Source organism: Rhinatrema bivittatum, chromosome 3, assembly GCF_901001135.1.
Source record: "Rhinatrema bivittatum chromosome 3, aRhiBiv1.1, whole genome shotgun sequence".
NCBI classification, from domain to species: Eukaryota; Metazoa; Chordata; class Amphibia; order Gymnophiona; family Rhinatrematidae; genus Rhinatrema; species Rhinatrema bivittatum.
The window spans coordinates 377,359,786-377,378,817 of record NC_042617.1 but is presented as its reverse complement, the minus strand read 5'-3'; the positions used below and the strand labels follow the sequence as shown (position 1 = coordinate 377,378,817).

General features: G+C 45.5%; 1 protein-coding gene across 2 annotated transcripts in view; it reads right to left on the bottom strand.

Annotated features, from left to right (window-relative positions):
* Positions 1-19,032, bottom strand: part of PHIP (pleckstrin homology domain interacting protein) — a 944,985-nt gene that overhangs the window by 203,639 nt on the left and 722,314 nt on the right. For both annotated transcript variants that reach the window (XM_029595577.1, XM_029595576.1), the window contains exon 29: positions 2,433-2,588. In XM_029595577.1, the coding sequence (XP_029451437.1) occupies positions 2,433-2,588 (156 nt within the window). The remainder of the gene's footprint in view (positions 1-2,432; positions 2,589-19,032) is intronic.

Here is a 19,032-nt window from a genome sequence, read left to right as displayed (position 1 = left end):
TGCTAAAGGGTATCACGATGGTCCTTCAGCTGCGCCACCGCATCCCGGACCTTATCCCCGAACAGATTCTCGCCTGTAGAGCGGAGGTCAGCGAGTCTATCTTGAACCTCCGGCCGGATGTCCGAGGCCTGAAGCCAAGCCAGCCTTCTGGCGCTGATGCCCATGGCGACTAAGCGGGCTGCAGTTTCAAAAACATCGTAGGTGGAACGCACATCGTGTTTTCTGTTTCCAGACCCAGTGAGGCAATGGTAGCAAGGGCTTCCTGTTGTTGTTGTTGGGGAAGGCCCTCTGCGAAATTCTGGACTTGCTTCCAGAGGTTGCAGTTTTACTGAGTCATATAGAGATCATAGGCTGTAATGCCTAAGATCTTCCTTCCCATTGCATCTAATTCCCTATGCTCACGTCCCAGAGGAGCGGAGGCAAGGGTAAGGGAATGCCGGGCCTTCTCTAAGGCGGACTCCACGACCACCGACTGGTGGGGGGAGCTGTCTCCTCTCAAACCCCAGGGCCTGTTGCACCAAGTAGGTGGCATTGGACTTTCTATTAACTGGGGAGATGGAGAAGGGGTGTTCCCACATACAGAGAAGTTTCTTAAAAATATCTTGGATCAGCACCGCCATGATTTCCTTAGGAGTGTCGATGAACTGGAGGAGTTCCAGCATCTTATGACGTGCAATCTCCTCTGTAAGGAGCTGAAAGGGAATGGCTTCCGCCAAAGCCCTGACAAACCACGCAAAAGACAGGTCTCGGGTGGTGACCAACGCCGCTCCTCTGGAGGAGAGGGCTCTGAGAGAGGGTCGTCGGAGTATTCTGAAGTTGGATCTGTGGCGTCATCACCTCAGGGGTTGTAGGGACTCTATTCCTCACTTGGACCAGGATGCCTAGGGCGAGGTCCGTGAAGGGCATCAGCCCTGGGCTCAGAGGGCTTCGGAGGCTTTAAGGGCACAAATGGTACCGGTGGTTCCCCCCCGACAGAGGGGATCATTGGCCGTGGTAAGCCGGAGAGGTCTGGCAACAGCTCGGGGAACCGTGGGTGAGGGAACACAGTACTAGCTGTATCTTCCGCCTCCTGGTACCCGAGAATCGGGATCGTTCTGGTGGAGGGCATCAGTGGCCGATGGGGCAGAGGGCCCCTCGGACACCAACTGCATTGGTAGGGTGCCAATAAGGACATCCAGATGCTCCAGCAGTGGTGCTAACATCGATGGCGGGCACCAATATGGGGGCTGGTGGCACCAGCAGCTCAACACTTCGCGGCGCCTAGAATACCGCCGACTGCACCTTATGGTCCAACACCTCCTGGAAGTCATGGGTGGCCAGGACTGCTGAAGGGGGACGAGGTGTCACTGGCTCATCCTTGGGTCCACGAGGAGGCACGGCACCCTGCACCGGTGTCAGTGGGATCACCTCAGGCTACCAGGGGCACCAGAGGATGGGACCTCAGATGGCCGGTGCCGCTTCGATGGCGGCTCGGGGGTCGCTGATCCGGAACAGTGTCTGGACGGTGGGTTGACCAGTGTCGGTGCTTATGACACCGCTTTTGGTGCTCAGTCCGATCTTTCACCGGCGCCAAGGAAGCTGATGACCCCAAGATCCGGGAGAGCAGAGAGACCATCGAGGATTGATCTCCCTCCACCCAGGCCTTGGAGGTACTAGTCACAGGGGTCGCAATTCAGATGGCTCCCTGTAATCCTTGGTCGTCGAAGAAACCGACGCAAGTGTGGAGGACTTCGGGGTCCTGAAAAGTTTCTCCATTTTGTCGAGGCGCGCCCAATGCCCTTTGGGCATCAACTCGTCGCACAGATGGCAACCTTGGACGTCGTGCCAAGCCCCCAGAATGAGGATGTAAACCATGTGCGGATCTGTGATGGACATGGTCTGCGGGCATGGGGGAAACAGACGAAAACCGGTCGACGCCATGAAAAATACTCGGCATGCGGTTCATGACAGATGGACACCATGGGGTGGGGAGTCGGGAATCGATCGCAAGTTGGAAAAAAAATCACCGAAAAAGTCTTACCATACTGAGGAGGCACCGACTGCGAAGGGGGACCCGACAAGGACCTGAAAAACAACCTGAAGAAATCGAGGATAAAGTTCGAAAAGTTGGAGCTCCACGGACCGCGAGGCAACTGCACCATGGAAAAGAAGAGACTGAATGGGGACCTCACTTAGATGCGTGGATAGTAGCAGACTGGGCATACTCAGTCTGCTGGTCAAAGCTTCTAAAAACTTTGACAAAAGTTTTCCGTGCTGGACTCCATTGGATGATGTCACCCATATGTGAGGACTACCATCCTGCTTGTCCTAGGAGAAATATGCCTCCTCTCGATCCTTTCCAACAAGGAGAAACATTCCAGTCCAGCAGCACAATATTCATTATTTGAGCACCTCATGCTTACTAACTATAAAGCAAATATTTTTTTTTTTACCTAGCATCAACAGTTGATTTATCCCCGTGATAATCCTCTCACATTCTTCATCCCTGCTCCTGGACCCCCATTCTCCATCCAGTGGTTTATAGATCAATGCTCTGCTCTCAATATCCGTCAAAAGAACACTAGTCCCCAGCTCCTCCGGAAACACGGCTGAAATTCAAAATTAGAGAAACAATTGTAATGATAAGTGACACCTAATTCTTTTCAATTTTTAAGCAATACATTCTAAGACACATTGGTGAATGTATGATAGAAGTATGTCACCAAATGTGGTAATAACATTCTCAAAAATGTACTTCTACATTAATGCATGCTCTCATGGCTTAAATGTTAAAATTTAATATTTATTATTAATCACAAAAATCCAAATCAACCAATTTATTAGTACATGCATTTTTCTAGTACTGAGAGAATTTTATACCATTATACTTATGGTGAAATTTAGTTTTACCCACTAATTTCCTTTCCTTGAACTCTGCCAGGCCAGTCTAGTGGATTATGCTTCCTTACCAGCAGATGGAAGCAGAGAACAACTGGTTTGCTAATGTCATCCTATACAGGGTACGTGTTTACCTTGGTCTGCCAGCAATTTATGTAACAAGCTCATAACAATAACTCCCCATATCCCCATTCACCAGGAGATTTGTAGGAAGAGAAACAGCAGTAATCCACACAATCTTGGGATATCAACTAACAAGAAACCCTGCAATGCTCCTAACCATAAAGTATAACATTATATACATTGATATCTTCAAGACTTGGGTACGTGTGTGTGTGTGTGGGGGGGCACCCATCAACTAAGAAACAAAGAATGAGATAAACTCAAGCAATCGGAATTCTGAGAGGGTCCTGGACTTGTCTGGCAGGACTCAAGGGAAGGAAATTAGCAGGTAAGACTACATTTAATTTTCCTTAACTTCCTATTAGACCAGTCTAGACGAGCGGTTCTCAACTGGTGTGTCGCGGCTCCCGGTGTTCCACTGCCCCGCTTGTGCTTCCCTTCTCCCTAGGGGCGGGGCTGAAGAATCGAGAGACGGTGTGCGCCACCGCTGGAGGTCAGGCCGGCAGGGCCGAAGAGTAGAGAGACCTGTGCGCCGCCGCTGCCGGCAGGGCCGAAGAGTAGGGAGATGCTGTGCGCTGCCGCCGGTGGCTAAGAGTGGAGAGATCTGTGCTCCGCCGTTGGCGGGGCTGAAGAATGGAGAGACACTGCGCGCTCTGCCGGTGGCCGAAGAGTGGAGAGACCTGTGATCCGCCATTGGTGGGGCCGAAGAACAGAGAGACGCTGTGCGCCGTTGCCGTGGCTGAAGAGTGAAGAGACCAGTGCTCCGCTGCTGCCGGCGGCCGAAGAGCGGATAGTCCCTGCGCACCGCAGCTGGAGAGACGTTGCACGCCGCTGGAGGTCAGGCGAGAGGTGGCTGAGAAGCGGAGGCCAGGCTTATTGGGCCAAAGAATGAGAAGAAGCTCCATGTGAGCTTGTGTGCGCGTGTGGTAGAATGGGTGCATGAGTGAGAGCTTATGTGTGTTTGTGTGTGTGGTAGAATGGGTGCCTGGGTGCATGAGTGAGAGCTTATGTGTGTGTGGTAGAATGGGTGCATGAGTGAGAGCTTGTGTGTGTGTGTGGTAGAATGGGTGCCTGGGTGCATGAGTGAGAGCTTGTGTGTGTGTGGTAGAATGGGTGCCTGGGTGCATGAGTGACTGTGTGTGTGTGTGTGTGTGTGGTACAATGAGTGCCTGGGTGCATGAGTGGCTGTGGTACAATGGGTGCGCATGAGTGGCAGTGTGTGTGTGTGTGTGGTTTTAAGTGTCAGAGTATATGTGAGCTTGTATGTAAGTGACAGAGCATGTGTGTGATTGAGAGAGATTGGTCAGGGAGGTGACTTGTGTGAGTGTGTGAGAGAGACAGAGACTGATCAGGGAGGTGACTGGTGTGTGCGTGTGGGAGAGACAGAGACTGGTCAGGGAGGTGACTGGTGTGTGTGTGTCAGGAAGATACTAGTTAGGGAAGTTACTGGTCTGTGTGAGACAGAGACTGGTTGTGGGCCCTAAGGAAGAGGACTGAGCTTCAGCAGCCACTGCTGTTTCTGGTGAGTGCTATTGGCCTGCAAGGGAAAGGAGTAGGAGAGTTGCTGGAGAGGGTAAGTAAAGGCAGCTTTTTAAGATTATTTTTCTTGATTGACTGCCATTTAATTATTGGGTATTCTGTGATGTCTCTGCTGTTTTGAAATATTTTATTGATATTTGGACAATTTTTAATAATTTTTATGAGTTTTTAATTGTTGGATGTTATTCTGTTCATCAGCTGTTTTGTAACATTTATTAGTATAGTTTTACTATTATTTCTAAGTTGGTATCTATCTATAGCAGCTTGGCTTGCTCTGTTTTCCTAATAGGAGGTGTATTAGTGTTTAGGGCCTGGTTAAATATTTGTAGTGGTAAATTACTGTCTTTTCATAAGGAGGGGTTTTTTGCTTGCCAGTAAAGAGTTTTTTGCTTTTACTGAGATGTCATCAGATCCAGAATATCTTTTTTTGTATGGTGAGCTGTTCGGGTAATGCCCTAGTTCTGCTGTGCACCCATTTTTGGGGATCGAGGGGGTTCCTGAGGATGCAGAATGTATATTTACATTTTGCCCTGTGACTGTCACATGTTCAGTGTGTCACGCATGTGAGAACCATCTGTCAGGTGTGTCCCGGCCGAAAAAAGGTTGAGAACCACTGGTCTAGACAGTGGGATATATCAAAGCCACCCCTCAGACTTGGTGGGATGACTCAAAAAGTCTGAGCCAAGTGCAGAATCTTATCTGGCTCAAACATCCAGCAATAATTCTTTGTGAATGAATTCAAGGAAGTTCCAGTAGCTGTTCTGCCTATCCCTAAAGGAGAAACTAGGTACAGCTCCGCCCACAAAATAGGTCTGAGCCTGGTCAGATACGCCTTAAGACCATTGGGAGGTGCCAAACCTTTCAAAATGTACATGGAGCCAATGATCTCCTTGATCCATCAAGCAATCAAAGCTTTAGCAGCAGCTTCTCCCTTTTCTTTCTTCTAATAAAAGCACAAACAAATGGCCAGATTTTCTGAAGAAATTAGACCCCTTTAAATATCGCAGAAGTACCCTGTGAACATTCAATCTGTGAAGATGTTCACTATCCTCCACCAAGAAATCCTTACTATAGGAAAGAAGGAAAATAGATTGGTTCAGATGAAACTGCAAACCCACCTTAGGTCAAAAAGACAGAACTGTATTCTCATAATGGCATTATTCAAGAACCCAAGAAACAGCTCCCTACAAAAGTGAGGCTGAAGATCTGAAATTTGTGTCATCAAGCATATACCTACCAAAAACACTACCTTCCAGTTAGATCTTTCAGAGACACTGTCCTGGGGGACTCAAAGGGTGCACTAGCCAAAGCTCTTAGAACCAATTTCAGAGTACACAAGGGAACCAACTCCCTCATGGACAGCCTAATGTAATTCACTCTTTCCAGGAAACGCAAAATATCCAGATGCGTCAGCTTGACAAACCTAGCCAATTACTCCTACCGTAGATAATAGCCTACTGTAGGTAATAGTCGCCACCTGTACCTTCAGAGAAATAAATACCAGCTCTTTTTTCAGACCTTCCTGCGAAAAGGTTAGAATTAAAGCTACTAACTGCTTCCATGGCAAAATAATCCTAACTGTAAACCAAGAAGCAAAATCCTCCATACCCTCGCATAAGCTAGTGAGGTAGATCTCTTGCAGGCCTGTAAAAGCATAGCATCTGTCATATCAGAATAACCTTTCTTTGCTAGTTACATCCTCTCAATTGTCAGGCTGTAAGACAAAACAGAGCTGGATCCTTGCACACTACTGGACCCTATACCAAAAGACACCCTATTCTATGAAAACTAGAGGGGTTTTCCTTCCTTGATTCTCATGAGATCTGCAAACCAAGGGCATCTGGATCAAACCGGCACCATCTGAATCACTAGATTCCGAACGCTGGGGACTCACTATAAAAGCAGCCAAGGAAGAAGACATACCAGTAGTCTATGAGGATGCCATGGAAGAGTTAAGGTATCAAGACCTTCTGAGCCTTCCTCTCTTCTGCAGAAGAAACAATCTAGCCAACTTGGTATTTCTCCTTGTTGCCATTATGTCCACATTAAGCTTTCACCTGGCCACAATTAGGGTGAAAGCTCTCTTTGAAAGTTCTCACTCTCCTGGATACAGGGCAGACTCAAGAAATCCACTTGGACATTCTCTACCTCGGCTTCATGGGCTGCCAACAGCATCTATAAGTGCTGTTCTACCAGTCGAGAAGGCCCACTTCTTTGGCCACCTGAGAGCTCCTAGTTTTGCCCTGGTGATTCAGATATACCCAACTGTTACAATAACTTAAAAGGATTTGTATGGCTTTCCTTTCACTAACTGAACAAACTCCTGTAAGGTCTTTCTTATGGTTATTTCCAGTCAATTAACGGACCAACTGGCCTCCAGAGGACATCATATCCCCTGCATCACTTGATCCCAAAGGTGAGCTTCCTTAACTGAAAATATGGAGTCTCCGGATCAGTTCTAGCTGCCAGGCTCTTCTAATCCAGCCACCAGACTGGACGTTTCCCTGCATGCATTTCGAAAATGGAAGCCACATGGAATATACCTGGGGATGAGGTAACCACAGAGACAGCAGAGATTTCAGCAAGGACCACATGTGTGCCCTTATTCAGGAAACAAAGTCCAGGGTTGCTCTACAAACCCAAGACTTGCAGATATTCACATACCTTGGGACTTTGGTCTAACATAAGGTTGCATACTTAGCCTTGAATCATGAGAATTCTTTCTGTTGTCATACATACACAGGATTCCTCATGTCAAAGTGGGGTCCCAGATATTCCAAAAATTGAATGGGTTCCAGCTTGCTCATTGCAAAGTTCACCACCCACACCAGCTCCTGCTAGAGCTGTATCATTCTGGCAGTGGAAACCTGACACTCTTCCTACATATTGGCCCAGATAAGACAATCATCCAGACAAAAATGAACTAGAATAACCTCCTGTTGCAAAGCCACTGCCATCACAACCATCGCTTTGGAGAAAGTCCTGGGGGCTGAAGCCAGTCTGAATGGCAAAGCTCTGAACTGGAGTGACCATAGGCAATACAAGGTGTAAAATGCTCTGATCAACATCCCTATCAGGGAGGACAAGCTAGGCCTCTGTCAAATCCAGGGACATTAAAAACTCTTCCTGTATCACTGTCATTATGACTGACCTCAGAGTTTCCATTAAGAACTGAGGCACCCTCAGTGCCCTGCTGACCTGTTTCAGATTCAAAATGGGTCAGATGGTACTTTCATTCCTGAGAACCTTCCTTATCACTAATCCAAATCTGGCATGGGAACCACCACTCTCAAACGACAAAGATGATCCAGAGTCACCTCAACTGCCCCTCTCTTTAGATAGGAGCACCAGGGCTACAGCAAAAAAGGCATCTGAAATAGGGTGGGAAAATTCCAAGGCATAACCATCTCTGACAATAACTAGGAAATACCTGTCCGAAGTAAACCAGACCCACCTCCAGCAAAACAATGCCAGGTGACCACCTATCTGAACATCAAATCTTCAGAACTGTGGTTATTGTTGGTCCCACTAGCAGTCCCAACCTTTCCGCCTCTCTTGTCCCCTCAATAGAACAGAGACCTACAAAATGGATATCTTTGCTGGGATGCTGAAAATCTCCCAGGAAAATATTGTTTCAACTACCTGAAATTGGTCCTATCTGGAGAATGCTGGAAAGAACCCATAGCTCTATCCTCCAGATTTCTAGGTGACATGGACTCTCCTAAGTCTTTGACCAACTTCTCCACATCCTCCCCAACAAGAAGCTTGTCCTTAAATGGAAGTATGGCAGGATGTGCCTTCAAGGCTAACTCAACCACGGAGCTCCTTAGCTAGAATAAATGGCAAGCAACTACTCCCATGACCGACCAGTTCCTCGCTGATGCCAAGATCAGGTCATAAGAAATATCAACCAAGAATGGCTAGCCCACTTTAAGATGTCCTGCTTCCGCCAGTTCCATACAAGCCTCCTGGAGTTTTTCAATCCAGCACAGACATACTCTAGTAAATATGATTCTGAGCATCACTGCGTGCTGTACCTCCCCTCAAGGAAAATTGCAGATTTCCTAGTGATAGCACACGCCAGTGTGTCTGCCTGTGGAACTCTCCAGATTCTGTCCTTCAGGCATGCTTCCTAAGGGACCCATTCCACAGCGATCAGCTCCATGAATGCATAATTCAAAGAGATGGCTCTTGCAGACTTCCAAAACATGCTATAGTGGGCCTGGAACAGGGATGTGGCCAGTCAGAGGCTCCTGCTTGCATGCCCACAATTGCTTCTTATGCCTACCATCAGTGGAACTCCTGTTGCTGTTTTTCTCTTCTCCTTGAAGGTGAGATTACTTCTTACCTGATAATTTCTTTTCCTCTAGGAAAGTCAGGCTAATCCACACAACTGGCTTATGCAACCAACCAGAAGATGGAGACATAAATCCTGAAAAAGCTAACTGGACACAACTGAACAAATGTTCCCCTTTGTATTTTCTCTCTCTCTCTTTTTTTTTTTTTTTAACTTCCAGAAGAGTAAGAAAGCACTTAAATCAGACCTCAAATGCTGTGCCTGCCTGTCTGTCCAGGCTTTACGCCCCTATGAGGGCCTGACCTCTAATGCTGTGCCTGTTCGTCCAGGCTTTACGTCTCTACTAGGGTTTGACCTCGAATGCTGTGCCTGTTCGTCCAGGTCTTACTTCCCTACAAGGGCTTGACCTCTATCCTCGATTGCTGTGCCTGTCCGTCCAGGCTTTACATCTCTACAAGGGTTTGACCTCAATTGCTGTGCCTGTCCGTCCAGGCTTTACGTCTCTACAAGGGTTTGACCTCGAATGCTGTGCCTGTCCGTCTAGGCTTTATGTCTCTACTAGGGTTTGACCTCGAATGCTGTGCCTGTTCGTCCAGGTCTTACATCCCTACAAGGGCTTGACCTCTATCCTCGAATGCTGTGCCTTATGTCCCTAAAAGGGCTTGACCTCGAATGCTGTGCCTGTCCGTCCACATTTGGAATATAAGAACATAAAAAGCTGACTTAAGATGTTTGGAGCTTGCATAGTTCAAATGCTCAATAGTTTTCCTGACCTTCATAATATGGGCCATATTTATTTTTATTTATTTAGTTAGTTAGTTTTTCTATACCGGTGTTGGTACATACCTTCACACCGGTTAACAATGTTTCTTAAAATAACAACAAAAAAAAACATAAAAAGAAAATAAACATTAAATTTCATAAAAAAAAACAATCATAAAAATAGTAATACATATATAAAATTCATAAAATGCTCACATTTAAAACCAAAATTGTAAAACTGAAGTAAAATAATGCATCTAACTGGCTACTACTTGAAAAGCTTGCACATATAACCAGGTTTTTAGAGCTTTCTTGAACTCTTTTAAGTTACCTTGGAGCCTTAGTTCGACGGGTAGAGAATTCCAAAGACCTGGTCCCGCTAATGACACAGCCCTTTCCCTAACAGATGTAAGTCTGGCTGTAGAAACAGAGGGAATTATGAGAAGACCTTTGCCTGCTGATCGCAAATTTCGTTGGGGTGTGTGAATGCGAATGACCGCATTCATCCAGTCTACTTGTTCGGCATGTTCCCGAAATCTTTCTTAGGTGCCAACAGTAATGTTTCTAGTACTATAGAAAATTGGTGGTAGTTGCACTCTAGTTCATCCTCTGTGTTCCCATAGTTTACAGAGGCACTGTAGGGTACAAAGTCAACATAGGTCGATATTGTAGATTTGGGCGGAAGATGACATCAGCGCTTCTTTTGGTCCAAACGGCTGAACCCTCACTGCAAAAGGAAACCTCAGTCTCCGGCAATTCAAAATACTAATCCTTCACAGCATGGATCCTTAAATAAAACAAACAATTTTCTTTTCTTTCAGGGCAGAGAAGAGAACTTCCTCCATCTTGCTCATGAAGTCATGATCTGTTTGCACATGCTTAAATCCTAACAATTTGAATCATTATACACTCTAGGGGCCAACCCATTCCAAGGGAGCCCTTTCTTACTCAAAGGAAAGGGAACTATCCCCGGTGTAGCAGAAAGTCTCTTAGCACCGGTTGACCCATGTTGAACCGCTGTTCACATTTATTTATTTCAAGGCTTTTCTATACCGAGGTTTAGCAGTTAGCCTTCACCCCGGTTTACAATCGAACAAATTGTTACATATAATGGTATAGTATACATCAAACTGATTGGGTAAAAAACATATAACTGGAATTAAACAAATGAACAAGGTCAGGTCATAAAACATTAGAGCATTACTAGCTCGGAGGCATTTGTAAAACATAAATAACTATGCACAAGAATATATGGGGAGGGAAATTCCAGCGAAGAAAAGTTAGGGAGGGGGTAAGGGGGGTCAGGCGGGAGGGTAAGGTAATAGGGATTAGAGTGCTCAATTTACCGGGGAGCTGTTGTATGTTTTATGAAGTTAGCCTACGCCATCTCTGAATGTTTTGCTGAAGAGCCAGGTTTTAAGTTCTTTTTTAAAGGATTTGTTGTCTGATACTGCGCTTAGGTATTGTGGTAGGGAGTTCCATAAGTGTGGCCCTGCAATTGAGAATGCTCTGTTTCTCGTGCACGTGAGTTTGGCAGATGGAAGTGTTGGAATATCCAGGAGTAGTTTGCTGGAAGTTCTGGTGTGTCTCTGAGGTTTGTGTTGATGTATCATGTTGTAGAGTGCGTTGTTTTCTGTTTTGTGTAGACCGTTGTGCACTAGGGTGAGGGTTTTGAATTGGATTCTCTGGTCGATTAGGAGCCAGTGAAGACTTCTTAGCACAGGGGTGATGTGACCAGATTTTTTTTTTGCCAGTTAGTAGGACTCTGGCTGCGGCGTTTTGTAGTGATTGGAGAGGTTTTAGGTACGATTTGGGAAGACCTAACAGGAGCGAATTGCAGTAGTCAAGGCTGCAGAAGATAAGCGATTGAAGTACTGTTCGGAATTCCTGATAGTGGAGGAGTGGTTTTAGATGTTTTAGGACTTGCAGTTTGTGGAATCCTTCTTTGGTTTTGGTAGCGATGCTCTTTTTTAAGTTGAGGTCTTTGTCAATCCATATTCCGAGGTTCTTAGAGTTGTTTTTTATCTGGATGCTGATGTTGTCGATAGTAAGGGAGTGTGTAGTGATAGTTTGATCTGGGACATTTCTTCCTATGAGGATGCATTCGGTTTTATTCATGTTCAAGCACAGCTTTAGTTTGTTGAGCATGTTTCTTATTGCGGTTAGGTGGTTTGCTGCTGTGGAGAGAGCTTCTTCTAGTGTACTGGAGATTGAGATGATGAACTGGATGTCATCGGCATACATGTAGAATGAAATTCCGAGGCTGGAGATGAGGTGGCATAACGGTAGAAGGTATATGTTGAAAAGGGTTGCAGATAGAGCGGACCCTTGAGGTACGCCGGTTTCTAGAGGAATGGGTTTAGACAAGTTGTTGTTCAGTGATACCTTGAAGAATCTGTTCTGAAGGTAAGATGAGAACCAGTTGAGGGTACTTCCTGTGAGGCCGATGTTGGCAAGTCTTGATAGAAGGCTTTTGTGGTCAACGGTATCAGGTCAACGGTATCAGGTCGAGTAGAATTAGAAGATGGTTTATTTTGTTGTCGAGACCTCTTAATATTTCGTTAGAAAGGTTGACGAGTAGTGTTTCTGTACTGCGTTTTTTTCTGAATCCATGTTGTGCATCGTGTAGAATTTTGTTGTTTTCAAGGTGTTCATTTAGTTGAGACAGAGCAGCCTTCTCGGTCAGCTTGGCAAGTAGAGGCAGGTTAGAGATCGGACGGTAGTTATTCAGGTCTTTGGGATCTAGAATCTTCTTTTTTAGAATTGGAGTTATGGTAGCTGTTTTTAACATGGTTGGTAGCTCACCTTCTTCGAGTGATTTGTTGACGATGGCGGCTATAGTAGGGGCGATTATATAAGCCATATCTTTCAGGTTACGAGTAGGGATGGTGTCAAAGTCATGACGAGCAGGATTGATACTTTTTAGCATTTTTTCAGCTAATGTGGTCGAGATCGGGTTGAATTGTGACCATGGTGATATGTTCAGTGGTATGTCATGATTCTCTGTGGGTGTGGAGTTGTTGAATGTGTTAGTTATTCTGTTGATTTTGTCTTTAAAGAATGAGGCGAGGTCTTGGGATAGGTTGATTGCATTGGTAGCTGGGGCGTTGTTACTTTTTTCGTCTATTAGGTTTTTGACGATGTTGAACAGGGTGTTTGGTTTATTGGAAGAGTTTTTTATCTTTATGCTGTAGTAGTTTCGTTTTGTGATCATAATCATGTTTTTATAGGAGGCAAGTTGAGAGCGGTGTCTTTGCAGGTTTTTTGGGCAGTTGGATTTTTTCCATTCTTTTTCCAGTTTTCTGAGTTTGGTTTTCATTGATCTTAGATCAGAGTTAAACCAAGGGTTGTTTTTGCCGTTGGTTGATTTTCTTTATCTTGTTTTTTCAGGGTTTAAGTTGTTAGCAGTCTGTTCTGTGAGAAGGTGCCATGATTGAATCGCACTGTTGGTGTTGGAAAGGTCTAGGTTTGCCAGTTGTTTTCCTAGCTCTTTTTGTAGAAGGTCCTGTTGAAAGGGGGGTCGGTATTTATAAGATTTCGATTCGCTAGTGTCCGTCTTGTTTCTTGGCTGTAAATGTGATTTGCATTGTAAAAGGAAGTGGTCAGACCAGGGGACTGGGTTGGCTGAGATGGATATATCAGTGAAGTGGTGGTTTGTGACACCCTCCTGCACATCGCCACGCTTTGAAGGCTCATGCTCCACTCTAGGGGCCAACCCACTCCGGGGAGCCCTTCCCTGCTCAAAGGAAAGGGAACTCTCCCCGGGTGTAGCCATCCTGTATCTACCCTGACCCCTGTTGAACCGCTGTTCACATGCACCCTCCTTTGCCTCAGCCTTGAAAATTCTTGTTTGTATATCTGCTATGTACACCAGATTTTAAAAGACCAGCGAGAGCTCACTAGACGCCAATGGAAACACCCCACTCTAGGGCGAACCCATTCTAGGGAGCCCTTTCCTGCGCAAAGGAAAGGGGACTCTTCCCAGGGCCAGCCTGTCTTGCCCCTAGCAAAACCACAGGGACCTGACTACCTCAGCTCTGCCAGCCTGTCTTGGCCCTATCAAAACTACAGGGATCAGACTACCTCCACTCTGCCAGCCTGTCTTTCCCCTATCAACTTTCTGCCACTCTGCCTTGCTGTCATACATCAGATGACTCACTCAACTCCTTGTGGTGTTCTTGCCACTATCATGGTTCCTCAGTGTGTTGGTGCTAATCTTTCTGCTTGCTATATTTCCCCTTCATTGTGCTTTAGGATGTTGATGCCACTTGTCTTGCTGCTTTGCCTGTTGTGCTGCCTTCGAGGGTTCATGCATCTGTTATCGGTGCTCTTTTTTTAAGCTGTTGTGTGTTTTTGACACTTGCTGCTGCTTTGAACCTCTGTTAAAGTACTCTTGCCACTCCTGGCACCCCTTTGCCCCTTTAAAGTGCCTTAAGCTATTCATGCCACTTTGGTGCCACTTTGCCACAGTCTAAGTACCTTGGAGCTCTTTTCTCATTCTGATGATTACTCCCCAGAAGTTTCATCAGAATTGATGAGAAAACTCCAATTCTGCAGCCAAAAATAGGCTGCAAATACTTCCCCCAATGACTTTAATGGGAAATCGGAAAACAAATAAAACTAATCAATGAATTGGTTTTCCCCCTATGAAACAAAAGGAATGGATTTGGTTCCCAGCAAAACGAATTCTGAATAGCAACAATTTTTTTCCTTCTGCACATCCCTAAGTGATATAGCACCCTAGTGAATCTACTCTCAGGAAACAAAACTATTTCTTAGCTTGTGGATCCAGAGTGTACATGCCTGCCAAGGACCTGCCCCCTTTAAAATTAGCCTCTGAAGCACCCTATTCCAAATCCATCAGCTTTTGAATACCTCATGCAGAGGGAAAAGCAGGATGCCTTCCATAGACTAACCATGATCGGATCACCTTTAAGAGGATTAGATATGTCCATCTCTTTGTCCTTTATCTGCAGCATGCCCAGTGACTGGGAAAATCAAAGCTGCTAACTCATCCCCATGGAATAATCTCAGAATCAATCTGTGGGCTTCTCTCTCTGGTGGAATCTCGCCCTCCTCCAAGTCGCCCTCCCCAGCACTAGCGGGAAAAGACTTGAACCTATCTAGGGAATTCTCAGAATATCCTGGATTCTCTCGTGAGTGGAATTTTTAACGGCTTACAAACCTTTTATATGGGGCAGGAGGCTTTGCATTTGGGGTCCATCTCAAATGCTCTTTGGGGCATGCTCCTCTCTAATCTACTTCTTACCCTGTGAGGAAGATGACCCCAGAAGAGCATGCAAAGCCTCCTGCCCCATACAAAAGGTCTGTAAGCCCTTAAAATATTCCACTCATGAGAGGGCTGACAAGTCCCATACTACGCACCAAAGGTGCTGGTAAACCTGCACTAGAAGTCAATTCTATGGGTTATGAGGCACAGCAAAGAGAAAAGAAGCATTGAGCTCTTGACTCTGCCTCTCTCTTTCCTCAGAGATCTCTGTCAGCTTAACACCACTGTAGGAGGCGGCTTCCTTCCAATGCTGGAGACTGAGATCCCCCTGCAGTAGAGAACTCCCTCGCTGATACCTCCCGCCAGACCGCACAGAAAGTGTCACACAGCTTAAGATTATTCCTGGCCTGCACTGATGTCATATAGAAGGCTGCCCAGTGCCATTTTGCCCCCAACAGTCCCTCTTACACACTGTCACCCAGCCTATCAAGGCGCAGCACTGCTGACATTCACCTCATTGCAATTACCTCCTGCACCTGCCCAAAATCACTGAAGACTTGTGTGACTCTTTTCTCCCTCAGACTGTCTCAAAAAAGAGATGCAGCCACATGGTTAGTCTATTTTAAAAAATATTTATTGCAACTGGCAAAGCTACTACCATCTAAAGGGACCTGACTCATGAACAACCCTGCTACTGATATGAGGTAAGAGAGAGGAGGCAGCGGGGAGGGCCTTCAGAAAGAACACTCAGGTAGAGAAACCAGGCAGAATTAGAACATCAAAGCTGCCTTACCCTCCTGAAAGCAGATTCAGCTCTCCCCAGGGGAGGAGGCACCAACCTTCACCTCTAGGATCCCCCCCTGCACTGAATTTACCATTACTGGATCCAGCTCTACTGAAGGAGGAAGACTGAGCTATCACATCAGGAGAACCCAGGCCTGACCAATCCTGCCAAGCCTATGTCCACAGCATGTTATGCATGTCCACTATATATGCTGGAGAGAGAGAATACTGGTAGGCTGGTGTCAGTGTAAGGGTATATGAAAGTGACATCAGTGAGCCTGTTGAGCTCTGTCTCCATCTGCTGGTTGGGGTGCATAAGCCAGTTGTGTGGACTGGCCTGCCTGGATGAAGAGGAATATCTGATTTCCCAAAGGCACCAACAATAAGGCAGGGCAACTCCTATTAAAAGAAGTAATTATCAAGGATTCTTCCTCCTGAAGAAAACTGGCTCCCTGCCAGCCTCCTCCCCAAAATCACCACACTGCCGGACCTCATGGAGGTGCCCAATCTGGTAAACAATTCTCCTCCAGTTCCCAATCCAATTTTTCCAGGAGTGTTTCCTAAACAGTTAGCTCACCCAAACCTGCATCCTGCTTTAAGGGCAGGCATGGTGTTATAACAATATGAACGAGAACGTGGAGAAGTGGAAGCTGTGGAAAGGAGTTCTTAGAGAGACCAGGTGTCTCCCAAAATGGTCACAGAGTAGGAACAGCTGCTTTTCACAGGAGAGAGCAGCAATTCATTCTGGAGGCCCCATCTTCCTTGGATTCACTGAACTGCATAGCTCTAAATGGCCACCATTCTCAAAGGCGGTGTAAATAACTGTGTGTCCCACTGAAATCACTAACCACAGTTCCAACGTAGCGGAAGCTAATGTGTGGGTCTCACTCCTCCAAGCCAGCGTGACAACAGTTGCTGCTTTCTACTCTGGAGTCAGACTGGCCGCAGACCCTGCAGGGTTGCCATGCTCAGAGCAGTCCACAGACTTGGACATGCCTCCCACCACTGTCTCTCTGCTGAAGAACTGATGTAAACTGCGAGTTCGATGCAGCCCAGAGCACCTCTCAGGCTGGGCTGGCTGTCTTATGATTCTGACTGCTCTGTCATTTTTTTTCAAAATTAAGCTTAATTTGTAGGCAGTTTACAGTAAAGCTAATAGACCAGAGGCGCGAGGAGGTAAATTAGGAACTGGGGGACGGGGGGGACGGGGGGGGGGAGGGGACAGGATCAATTCAAGGGAAAACTCAGTCTACAGGTTCTCCAATGTTGCCTGGAAGCCCCCTTACTCCATCCTGTGCTTGATTTGGGGAGGATCAGACCAAAGGCCTGTCTCTGCAGAACTAAGAACTTTCTCTAAGAATTCCTCTTCATCTGGCCTAAGCCTAACGCTAGAGCAGCACAGAATGCTACCCTACCATCTCTGCTAGAGGTAGAAAATACTGGCAGAGTGAGGTAAGCACGTGACTCAATAAATGGTGACTTCAGCAAACTAGCTGCTCTCTGTCTTCATCTGCTGGTAGATAACAGCTTGCCTGAATTGGTCTGATGGGACGAAAAGGAAATCATTTTCAGTAGTTTTGTTCTAGTGATTTTAGCAGTTGTGACAGGTGGTTAACAAAGCATTCCAGACATCCATTAAACTAGAAAAGTAGGATCAACGGCAGGGGGTGGCAGGAAATTCGAATCAAACAATTACCAACAAGGGCCCTGAACATGGTGGTCGGTGAAACAGATAAGTATGGGAAAATAAGTGTGGGAGCTTGCTGGGCAAACTAGATGGGCTGTTTGGTCTTTTTCTGCCGTCATTTCTATGTAAGCCTGAAATCTACTTTAAAGAGACCATCTCTATAGGGCATTTCATTTTCCATGTTAATTCACCGCTCAGACTGCAAATCTTAAAGCCAACAAGTGCCAACTCTTAACAGCAGTTTTAGAGATGCAACCAGTTGACTACTGAGAACTGAACTAAGAACATGGTTAGATTATCCTCGACTTTTATATACAAATTTCATCATCCTTTTCACTACCAACTTAAGATGTAGCTAAACATACAAGCAAGATAAGAAAAGCTCTGTATCCAAAGATACACTTTAACACTATTCTATAAAAATGAATATTAAAAGTATTATCTGTGCATGAAATACTCTATAAACATTGGAAGATGTCCAAAATGTTCAAATATTTGTAAAAACTGTATTTGATAAAACAAGTTAAACAATGCTTTCATTTAAGATGGAAATAAAAAATAACTGACATTCTTATAAAAGGAATATGTGTTCAGCTTTTGAATTTTTTAAATTCTATAAAAAAATTATAAAACTTTGGAGCTGTGACTGCCTTTACAACTCTGTTATCCAAACAGATAGCGGAGATAGCAAAATTGCTTACCTGTAACAGGTGTTCCTTGTGGTCAGCAGAAAAACAGCCACACCAGTGGGTGACATCTGTCTGCACTGAGTTGGGTGCTGCTCTCTCACAGCTCAGAAAGGCAAAAAAAGACCTAAGCATGCGTGGGAGTTCCTATGGGAGTTTGGTTTTAATACCAAAAATTCTCTTCGTTTACTACGAGTAGTTGGTGCAAGATCCGGAAAAATTTTAACATCTTGTCCCATATATGAAATCGGGAACTTTTGGAAGTAGCTCTTCATTAATTTAGTAATATCCCCTGTAGTTACAAATGATACTATTAAAGTATTTCTATCGAGAACCTGTAAGGTTGAATCTTCCAGAAAACCAGTAAGGTTTTCTGGGATAGTTACTATCGGATCCAAAGATCTCTTTTTTACAAAAAAACATGAGTTCACAGAAGGAATATCATTTTCAGAAAATCCAAGTATCTCAAACAAAAATCTCTTTAGGGATACAAATACAGTTTCACCTACAATTTTGGGGAAATTAACAATCCTTACGTTTAGATGTCTAGCATTATTTTCAAGATATTCTAAACGTTTGTAACAAATTACATAATCTCTGATCAACTTATTATTTACCGACTGTACCACATCTATATTTCTTTCTATTTCATCAACTCTGGTAGTAAGTCCAATTACTTGATTTTGCATAGTGGAAACCTGCTGTAGATTGGAAGAAACATTATCAGTTTTCCCCTCCAACCTGTTCACCGTGGCATTCAAGCCACTCACCAAGTCCCAAATAGCTCCCAATGTAACCGTCTCAGGCCTAGTTATTAATGGCTGTACATCCACGGATATATCGGGTTGGGGAGATCGTTGTTGTGGACCTTCAATCGAAGTTGAGGGCTCCCCTATTCCAGGAGGAACCTCAACTCCTTTCACTCCCGATATCAAGGCGGGGCTTGCTCCCTCAGATGCAGTCTTTTGTTCCACCTCATCGGTGGGCAAAGTTGCAGCTCCTCCACCTGTTCCACGTTGGAAGGGAGACGGACGGTAGACAGGACTGA